The sequence below is a fragment of the Bidens hawaiensis genome, unplaced genomic scaffold (assembly GCF_021521415.1).
Source record: "Bidens hawaiensis isolate Kalapana, Puna unplaced genomic scaffold, B.hawaiensis_p1.1 tig00008515_1, whole genome shotgun sequence".
NCBI lineage: Eukaryota > Viridiplantae > Streptophyta > Magnoliopsida > Asterales > Asteraceae > Bidens > Bidens hawaiensis.
The window spans coordinates 486,612-498,312 of NW_027491608.1; the positions used below are offsets into that span (position 1 = coordinate 486,612).

Genomic DNA, 11,701 nt, shown 5'->3' on the forward strand with positions numbered 1-11,701 from the left:
ATGCGCATGGCGCATACCACATATGCTCAGGCATTACATGCTCAGGCACCACAGATGTTCAAGCATCACATATGCTCACGCATATTACATCTGCGCGTGGCGCGTCCATGCGTGGCGCATATCACATGCTTCTGCATCAAATCTGCGCGTGAGAATAAAGAGAAGACATCGCGCATCCTCAGGATGGGCGCATATCACACGTGCACGTAATCAACCTCGTCCTTATCCAAATCAGGATTAGGGCAACCTTGATTGTGCATGTCAGACAACCTTCCAGAAGGTATCTTTTTAAGGAATAAGGATATGCTGATGTTGACAGCTGCAAAAGGAAAGGTGGACAACTCAGCATGACTCATGTGCTACCACGTGATTATAACCAATGAAACAGCACCATGTGTCCCCAAGGACACGTGGCGCGAATCGATTGGAGGAGGCCAGTAAAACCCTAATTGGGTCCTAGCTCAATCAGTGGAAACCCTAGCACTATAAATGCAGCATCAACTCCACAAGGAGTTACATACACAGAGAGACACACATCCACAGACAGACATACAGTCTCACAATCACACAAGAGTAACAGACAGTATTCAGCTATTAAGCAATACCATCCAAATTCCTTTACTCTCACATTATCATATTCTCCTACATATACTTATTCTCACGCCGGAGGGTTACCCCAAAGAGGACCCCTCTGTCCCTTTCTGAGGGGTAAGTTAACGGCGTTGTTCATTTTGTAGGTGGAAGAACACAGATCCAGAAGAACCATCGGTGAAATAGTATAATCATAACCCGAGGAAAGTAGATCTGCTACTAGTGAGAAGATCCAGAAGAACCATCGGTGAAACATTATACAATGACAATAATATGTATGTAAATCATCATATTTTCAATTTGTTATAAGATCATATAACAATTAGAATGGTAAAAAAGGCACTTGAAATCCTTTACGTGTATACTTTAACAAGATAATAAAAGTCGTGAGTATGTTTGGTAATTACCATTTACCAATGCTTGGCTCATTACCATCCTTATGTTTACATTTCTGACAAGGATGGTTAGGGATGATGTAGCGAGATGTTGAAATGTCCCTTGTGGTTCTTTTTTTAGTTATAAAGGCATAAAGTAGTCATTTTGTAAGTATAACGTTCAAACTAGATAGTACATCTTAAGGATCAAAAGCGTGACACCGAGATATGGCTAATTTTCAATACTTGTGGGCGAGAAATACAAATGATACATCATACATAGCATGAAAACGATTAGTCGAATTTACTCTTAAATAAACAAAAACAAAATTTAAAAATAGCACTTTGTATTAGTCTCTTTCAATCTTAAGACAGCTAAAAACAACCCCAAAAGCTCACATGCTCTTCACCACCCAAATCCAATACCACCAAAATCTTAACTGTCAACTTAACACCCACGCTACCCACATTTTAGCAAAATAATAATAATAATAATAAGTAACACCACCCCAAATTACAAATAATAAACAAATAATAAATATATAAAAAAATAATTATAAATTATAACCGATGACTTCCACTTGGGCCTGAACCCGGCCCAAGATTGGACATTCTACTTTGACTCTGATTAAACGAATTAATTCTTTCAATCTTTAACCCGGCCCGAAACCTTTCAATAAACTTATCAGCTTTTGTATTCACATCCGGGCTCGGACAAAACGCCGGCGACGCCACGGCGGACGACGGCGACTGCGCTTCATCACCGTCAGGTGACAAGCTGCCAGAGCTCAATGTACTCTGAACCCTAACGTAATCACCTTCCACCGCAAACTTCCAATCCGGCATCTTAAACGGCGGCATCGGCGGCGGCGGCGGTATCCCTCTCATCGGAGATTCGCCGCCGTCTGAGCTGTCATCAATGTTGTTAAAAAACTTCATCTTTAACGGCGCTTTAGGCTTGTCCGTCACAAAAGGTGACACTCTAGTTACAGTGGGTTTTGGTGCACGCGCCGTCATTCGCGCCGCCGTTGACGGCGGCGCAGGCGGCGCCGGAACCGGAGGAGTTTTTTTTCGTCTTTCTTTTTTGGATGGGAATAAGTTGTTGAGGATTGATTGTGGCGGTGGTGGTGGCGGCGGTGGCGGCGGAGACGGCGGCGGGAGGTGGGTGTTCACCGGAGGTTTTGAATGGTGTAAAAGGATGTCTAAATTGTCTACACTTCTTTGTCTTTGTCTTCTTTTCTTCTTTTTAAGATAAAAGCTTGTGAAAAACTCTTTAGCATTGGACCCAGTTCTTTTCGGGTAAGTTTTGCCGGATTTTTGGTCGGAATCTTGAAACTCCGGTGAGATTTCCGTCGGAGACGACGGTTCCGCCGCAAAATCGTTAATTTCCGGCACCATTTTTCTGGGTTCTGAGCTTCTTGCTCTTCTCCGTTCTTTTCTCTCTCTTTTTCTCACACCAATTTCTCCAATTCTCCCGGAATCTTGTTTTTCCGGCGAGTTATTTTTTACTTCCGGCAACACATTATTCAACTCCAAGCTGCTTTCTTTTTGCTCATCTGCTCCAGACACAGAATAATAAGTTCTGATTACTTCCGGTTTCTGCTCCGGCAGCGGAGACGGTGGTGACGGCGGCTGTGGCGGCGGAGGCGGAGATTCAGCTTCAACAACCGGCGGTGCGTATGAATCTTGTTTATTCATATTATTATTATTATTATCCATCACTGTATGGTGTTCTCTGAAATAATATCGGTCATAGTTGAAATGGGTATCATCGGAAAACCGATAAGGTGACTCCACACGGTGGTTCCACTGCGGTGATAGCTGCCGGAGATCCGGGTAAGAGCTTGTACTCCGATGTCTTCTTAACCCGGTAACCGGTTGCTCCGGGAAATCATACCAATGGGTTGGTGTTGACACCACCGGAGCTCCATTTGACAAATCGGATCTACTCCGATTAAATAACTTATTATCATTATTATTATGAATATTTCGACTTAGAAACCCGAATGCCAAAGCGAACAAAACCAAAACCAAATTAATGGAATCCCAACTTTTTTTAACCAAGTTTGGTTTTAAAAAGTGGGAAGTGAAGGAAATAATGGATGGGATGATGAATATGATGGAAAGAATGGCGAATAATAATAATAGGATGATGAGTACGCCGGAGTTGAAGATCATGGAGGTGGCACGGCGGCGGACATTGGTGGTGCTTTGGACCCAAAATGGTGTTCTTGGGGTTTGGTCACCACCGTCGTTGTCTTCCATGAGTTGTTTTGTTGTTTTAGGTGAGAGGTGATGAAAAAGGAAGAAAGTGTTTTGAGGAAGCTTTTGGGTTGTTTTGCTTTTTAGCTTTTGATAAAAGTAATGTTTATGTAGTGGTTTTAGTCGGCTTTTTGTTGCCTATGTTGCTTGTGCTAATATTTTATTTTGTTAAGAAAATGTGTATATGTTGGATATATATAATAATATTAAGAGTATATATAGTCTATACATACCTATACCACCTCTAAATGTTTGTCCGTTGCATTCGAAAATTTGTAGGATATATATTAAGAGTGTATCTACGGTGGCTTAGGCTTAGGTCTTCATGAATCCTTGTATATATGTGCATAACTATCTAATTCAATATGAGGTTTGTTTAGTTGTTCATGTGTGTTAATTATTAAACATTGTAATGTGAATTTATTTTGTTTTAGTCATATTAGAATAAGGATAAATTTTCTAGAGTTTCAGTATTGACTATCGTATGGTTCATAAGTTATATTATGATTTAAATATTTTTCTAAGTTAGGTTAGTAAACTGTCACGATAATTACTACAGTAGTCAATATGGACGTTACTTGTGACATTAGCTATTATGTGGATATTTTGAAAAGAAAATTAAAACAAATAACTCAAATAAGACGTTACTTACGTCACATCCATGTTATGTGAAAAGGTGCAACAGTTGTACTAGTTACAATATCCTCTACAATTACTTAAGAGATGACATTTATAATTGCAACAAAATTTGAAAACGTCAAAAATGTTTTAATAAATACTATATAAAAGGTATAAAGTTATTAAATACACCTCAATCCCTTGTATATACTCTCACATTATTTCTGCCTAATCACTCTATAGATATGCTTTGAGTCATATCACAGGATTTATGCCCATGATACAACTTAACAATGATATTGTGCTGTCAAAGAATCCAAAAGTTAAAAAAGCAGAATTATCACACACTTGGTCACTTCCTAAGAATATATGAATACTATGAATTGAAAGTAAAAACTAAAGTCCTTGTTCATAATTTAACATTGTTTCAATCGTCATTATCACGCAAGTTTCTTTCTTAAAAAAACGTACGATTTTGTTAAACAAATAATTAAGCAAACACGCCCTGTCTTTTTTATAGAAGCTATAACCTAAAACTTATAAACACAATTAATATAATAATTAAACTAAAAGCTACTTGTTGAATATATGTATATAATATGTATGTTTATAGGTTGTGAAACAGTTAATAAAACAAATTGTGGGGGATGAATTTGTTGACCATATTAAAATTTAAAAACAAAAGACAATGGCGTGTATAGAGTAATTTGGTTTTGTGTACAGATGTATCCCCGCGTAGAGTGATTCCTTGGTCATTTACAACCAAACATCATCATTACCATTCAATTTATATATGGCCCAAAACATTATATTTAATTAAAAAAATCTTAAATAGCTTAAAATGAGGATTTGACATTTTAAATATAGTTATGAAAGTGATTGTGTAATTTAAATCGTAATTTCATTTTACCTTTAAATAATCAGGTTTTTTTTAATATTATTATAGCAGGTATGAACTTGTTTTAAAAAATAATTATTTGACTCAAAAAAATCAGGTGAAGACTGGATGTTTTAAAATATTAAAAGGTCTTTGTTTTAATTTTGATAAATCTAGGGCAGCTGCCAATTTTCTTAAGCCAGGGTGGCACAAAACTACATAATACTTTTTAGTAATTTAGTAATTTACCCACTTAAGAGCATTCACATCTCATCCCCTATAATTATGTGAAGGGGATTGGCAAATTATAGGGTGAGGTTTTGAATGATTGTGAGTGTAAATTATAGGATGGAGAGAGAAATGTTGTGATTTTTTGTAAATTTGAGGAAACATTTGGGGAATATTGTTTGGCTCTATTTATTTTTTAATATTTGTTGGATTGGCTGTGAGTAGAGGAGAGATAAAACTGTATGATAAAAGTATTATTTAATTAAACAGGAAAGAGAAATGTAGTGTTTTGTAGTGTAATTATAGAGATGAGGAATGAAATGTGAATGCTCTAAATATTTCTTTTTGGAAGAATAATATTAAAACTTAACGGCCACAAATTTGCCAGTCAAAAAATCAACGTCCGTTGATTCATGAATCATGTCCATATCAGTCTCTATCATTTGATGATTTTAGCTGAATAATGTGTAACCAGAGAGAAAGCAAGGTTTTGCTCATCGTTCTCATTTATCAAATCTCAATACCATGTAATAAAAATATTTTATTTTAGTAACTCATAAAATAAGATTACAACGATTTATACACAAAACAAACAAGCGAAACTAACTTTCGTATGAACTAAACACTTGTGACTTGTGTTTTCGAAACTATACAAACGTTTCAGATGACATGAGGGTTCAAGATTCATCATTAATTGTGCCTTAAGAGATGACATTATAATTGCAACAAAATCTGAAAACGTCATAAATGTCTAGTATGTGTAATTAGAGAGTAGAGACAAAGCAAGGTTTTGCTCATCAATCTATTCATTAAATCTCACACATTTATATATTATTATATAATATATATCAAATCACGAACATTTATAACAGAAAATAAAAGTACTGAAAAAGCCGTCTCAACATAGAAGAATATTTTGATAAATAGACTTAATCCCCATCTTCAAATTCCTCTGCCTCTGCAATCTGATTTAAGTCCGGTCACTGCATAGCTTGCTCGCTGCATCCTCCACCTTCTTATCATCAGCAACAAGCTTCGAACCAATCTTATCATCTTTAATTGTATTCCTCATGTTGTAAGCATAATTCTCGATCGAGCATTCTTTGCTTCCACTTTCTTCTTTACGCTCTTCATCTTCAGCATTTTATTTCTCAGCCTCTTGCACCATCTTCTCAGTATCCACCTTTGACAACCTTCCCTTATATCATTATATATATATATATATATATATATATATATATGATTGATTTCTTTTGAAAACCGCTTTGAGCTTTAAGAACTCAACGTAACAACTTTTTTTACATATGTGTAATACGTAAATGTAAGTAATGTACAAAAAATTATAGTGTTTTTTTACACACTGAATCGACTTATTACACATGTGTAACTAACATTTAAACTTGTGTAATCATCAAAAATACTTATTCTCTCTCCTGATTCATTTCTTAATTAAATTTAATCTCAGCCACATATTTCATACCATTTAATTAAATGTGTGGTCCAAAATTGAGTTCTCAAAGTTCTTACAACTCATCAAGTTCTCAAAATATCCCTCTTCTCTCTATATATATGAACCATTAACTATAGGCCGATTTGTTGTTCTTTATTTATAAAATATTTATATTAGTAACTACCGGTTGTCTCATATCCTTAGTTTAGGTGGCGGTGGTTTGTGTGGGTAGTCAAGCCATGTCAAAAGAACCAAGTTCGCCACAAGCCCGACCAGGGAAAGGATGAAAAAGGCGTACGTCGTGAAATTCCAAAACCTCCCAAGGAACGTGCTACATGTGCAAAATGAAGTTATTAACAAGGCAAGAAAGCCTACACCGAGATAACAAACAACATATCTGAAAAGGGATTCAATGAACGGGCGCGTAAACTTGTTCCTAGAAAGGCCCAGACACAAGTAGGCAATTGGAAGGTCACAGGGCCAATGCGAAGAAAAAAATTTATTACGCGGCTTTTCTCGACTGCTTTTGTTCTTGGAGAAGTGGGTGTGGTTTGTGTTGATATTATTGGACGAATGGGAATACGTAGGGAGTGGAGACGTGGCTTCGTTTTGCAGAGAAATTCGATTAATGGGTGGGGAGAGTATGGGAGTAGCTGGTGGAGTCATCATAGAAGAATCTTGCGACTCAAGGTCAACATCGAAGTCACCATTAAAGGACAGAAACATCTTTGAGCTCATTTCGATTTCGCCCATCTCTTTCTTTGTTTTTTTACAACGCTCTTCGATTCCATTTATATATATAAGAAAGCAGCCATATGCCACTTAGTTACCTTGCCAACTTAACCTCACTTGCTATAAATCAATAAGCTTTTGTTTTTGAGTCAGCACACCAACCATCTCTCTCTATGTGAAAGATTACGTATTATAATAGATCAAGGACATGCCATATTGAAACTTAAAATTAATCCTTAACCTTGCGTTTAAGGACTTTTTATGATCAAAATCTAGCAAATGAGAAACCTATAATGGATCTTGAATTGATTGCTATATATGACGTGTAAACAAATTATGATGCTCGAGCCACGCGTCAATACACTCGGCGTGAAACACGTGATCACATTTCGGGATTAGACGAAGGGTTTCACGACCCATTTCAACCTATACTAAAGTGATCATAAATTAGCAAACACTTCTTGCAAAAGGAGAGTTGTTTATTAAATTTTAACCACTGATAATTGGTTTACACGTCATATATAGCAATCAGTTCAAGATTCATTACAGGTTTCTCATTTGCTAGATTTTGATCAAAAAAAGTCCTTAAACGCAAGGTTAAGGATTAATTTAAGCTGTTCATAAACTAAAACCCAACTCTACCTGTTTCAGCTTTAAACTAGACACGATCCATTTCAACCTATACTAAAGTGATCATAAATTAGTAAACACGTCTTGCGAAAGGAGAGTTGGTTATTAAATTTTAACCACTGATAATTGGTTTACACGTCATATATAGCAATCAATTCAAGATCCATTACAGGTTTCTCATTTGCTAGATTTTGATCATAAAAAGTCCTTAAACGCAAGGTTAAGGATTAATTTTAAGTTTCAATATGACATGTCCTTGATCTATTATAATACGTAATCTTTCACATAGAGAGATATGGTCGGTGTGCTGACTCAAAAACAAAAGCTTATTGATTTACAGCAAGTGAGGTTAAGTTGGCAAGGTAACTAAGTGGCATATGGCTGCTTTCTTATATATATAAACGGAATCGAATAGCGTCGTAAAAAAACAAAGAAAGAAAGAGATGGGCGGAATCGAAATGAGCTCAAAGATGTTTCTGTCTTTTAATGGTGACTTCGATGTTGACCTTGAGTCGCAGGATTCTTCCATGATTCTTCTATGATGACTCCACCAGCTACTCCCATGCTCTCCCCGCCCATTAATCGAATTTCTCTGCAAAACGAAGCCACGTCTCCACTCCCTACGTATTTCCATTCGTCCAATAATGTCAACACAAACCACACCCACTTCTCCAACAACAAAAGCAGCCGAGAAAAGCCGCGTAATAAATTTTTTTTCTTTACATAGGCCCTGTGACCTCCTTCCAATTGCTTACTTGTGTCTGGGCCTTTCTAGGAACAAGTTTACTCGCCCGTATTGAATCCCTTTTCAGATCTGTTGTTTGTGATCTCAGTGTCAGCGGTGTAGGCTTTCTTGCCTTGTTAATAACTTCATTCTGCACATGTAGCACATTCCTAGGGAGGTTTTGGAATTTCACGACGTTCACCTTTTTCATCCTTTCCCTGGTCGGGCTTGTGGCAAACTTGGTCCTTTTGACATAGCTTGACTACCCATACAAACCCCCGCCACCTAAACTACGGATATGAGACAACCGGTAGTTACTATTATAAATATTTTATAAATAAAGAACAACAAATCGGCCTATAGTTAATGGTTCATATAGATATATATATATTCTAAATAAAAAGTAGTATTGTGTTCATTTTGATGATTACAGCTTCATTTTATGTGAACTTGTTTTGAGGGTTTGATGGTGGGTACGTCCAAATCAAAAGTCAAAACTGAAACCTACTGTTTTGATATTTATGCTAGTTAATTAAGTGACAGATTGGATACAACAATTAAACACCAGTGATTGATTAGTCACAAGTGTGTTCTAGGAAACTTGATGGCTTCCAAAAAAAATTTAGAATGTCAGGGTGCGGACTGTAGTAGTTGAGGTTAATTTCAGGTTGTGTTTGATGCATGGTGTTAATTTTGCTGCTTCTTAGTATATGCAGTAAAGGAAATTAAGTTTGGGCCAGGGGTGAACATGTCAATTTCGGTTACAGATCTGGTGACTTAAAACAGGTCATTTGCAGCCATCTAGTGACAATTTACCAGGGGCATTTTGGGGGTTAAAGTACTTTGATTGGAAATTGATGCCAGTTTATAAATATATATTAGGCCCAATATTAATATCTTCGGTCAATTTGTTTTGCCTGATTAGCGAACCGAAAAAAGCAAATACAAAACCAAATCAAGCCCAAAACCGAAATCGAGCGGTTTTGAAAAATAAAAAAACCACAAATTTAGATTTCGGTTCGATTTTAGCCCAAAACCACAACGTGCAGACCCCTAGTTAGAGATAGAGAATCTAATGTGGTAGCTAGCTAGGTTAAATAAAATTTAGAGATAACTAATATTCATTTAATATATGGAGAAGCCAATATGAATACTCTAACTAACTAACTAACTAACTAACAGTTATCAAATTTGACAAAATAACTTCAAACTTAACTCGCTAACTCTAGCTCTACACTATAATTACTCTTAGACAAATTTCAAATAAGGAGAATTATTTCAAGTGTAGTGCTAAAATAATATGTTATTGCTATATAATTCTTCACTAAGGCTATAAGCAAGGATATATATTATGAAACACTCATAATAAGTTCAACTTAGAGCATCCACAACGGGGTGGGTTGCCCGAGGTCCGAATCCAGGTGGCAGGGGGGATGAAGATCCGGCGAACGTTACCGTTGTGGCGCACAAGTTTGGTGAAAAAGTCTGGTTCTGCAAACTTGATACAAACAAGTAGAGTGGGCCCTTTAGATCTAATAAAAAAAAATAAAAAAGCATTCTTGATTCTTACAATCGATCGACGAAAACCTCACCAAAATCTATATCAACCGCCATGGTTTCAGATCTAATCGATATGAAGGTTTAGAGCGTTCATCTTCGATTGGTTGCGGTAACTACTAACTACACAGTCTCCACCACGATTCGATTTATGGGGAGATCAATTTCTGTTCGTCGGCGACTGATTGCATCAAATACGAAGATGTGTTGGTTTGTAGAAGTTTGTTGGTTTGTAGAAGTTTGATTAAATATGAAGCAGTAGGTGACAGATGTGTTGGTTTGTAGAAGTTTGTTGTTGCGGAAGAAAACGAAAATTTTGAGAAAAGTTTGGAATATGACGTGGGGATGATGTGACGGTTTTATGTGTTTGTTATTGTGGATGCTCTTAGGTATCAGTTTTGTCAAATGGGAAATGTATATCATCTGTTGGGGTGTGACAAAAGATTGGAACTCGAAACCAATTAATGAACACCTACATTTGAATTTGACACTTTTATGTTAATCTATAGGTACGTACAATAACAGGTTACATAATTTCCTATATATAAATCAAAATGTAAATTAGGTTAAGAAAATGTCAGAAGTCTCACCATCTTTATGTAAACAGAATAATCATATGAAATCCATCAAATTGTAATGAAATAGATGATACGAAAAGCGATATGACACGGAATATAGATAGAATGACTCTTAAGACGTTGTTTTGAGATGAAAGGTATGCAGAAAGGAGTTAGGATTTCAATTGAGGGAGGTATATGTGTTAGATATTTCCTATAAGCAGATAGATCAAACTGAGAGACATGATTACCTGGAATGTCAAACGAAATTAGTATTTTTATGACGAAATCAGCAACCCTAACAAGATTGAAGAATAGTAATACAAAAGAACGCTTGGAAAAATTAGGTTAGAATGGATCCTAAATACAACTAGATTAGATTGGAGGCGGCGTATACATATGGCCGTGGATATAGTAAGTAACTAACTATACAATGTTAAAGACCGTCGAGTAATAGAAAATATTCGGATTTAATTTCGATAACTTGAAATTAAGATTACAACGGTTTATATACAAAACAAAACTAACTTTAGTATAAAGTAAACACTTGCATACGAAACTACAAAAGTTTCAGATGACATTAGGGTTCGTGGCTCAACTCTGATTGTGTCTGCTAATGTCTCCAGCAATGTTCCGATTATCACTATGTCGGACCAAAAACCACTTACACAACCGGTCAAAGTGAATATTCTTGAACCGTCTTCATTTGAGCTAGCCAACCATGTCACCTAACTGGCTGGCTCGAAATCCCACTTTTTTTTTTCTCTTTTAATCTATTTCACCCGGTTTCAAAAATCTCATTTCATGATTCATATATTACTTTTAAGTACATGTTTTATTAACATTACAAATCCATAGATGGGATTTTGACGATATGGAAAGAAATGACAAGACTCGTAAAACCTTAAGGCTCCTAACGAAAAGTAAACTTTTGGATGAACGTGACCAAATCACATTGACGATTTTATAGTTTACTGGTTATCCGAATATCCGATTTTAAAACCAATGTCAGATTTGATGATGGTACTAGTTATGAATATATTGGTTTATCAATTATTAGATGTTCTTTTTCACACGTGATTGGTTTAGATTTAGGGAACA

General features: G+C 36.1%; 1 protein-coding gene across 1 annotated transcript; it reads right to left on the reverse strand.

The window, feature by feature from the left end:
- Positions 1-1,526: 1,526 nt before the first annotated feature.
- On the reverse strand, positions 1,527-3,230 carry LOC143529233 (uncharacterized). Its single transcript, XM_077025060.1, has one exon. It carries the CDS (start codon positions 3,228-3,230, stop codon positions 1,527-1,529), a length of 1,704 nt encoding a protein of 567 aa, XP_076881175.1.
- Between the last annotated feature and the right edge of the window lie 8,471 nt (positions 3,231-11,701).

Coding starts and splice junctions, on each gene's coding strand:
- LOC143529233 (XM_077025060.1), bottom strand. CDS start 3,230: ATGGAAGACAACGACGGTGGTGACCAAACCCCAAGAACACCATTTTGG.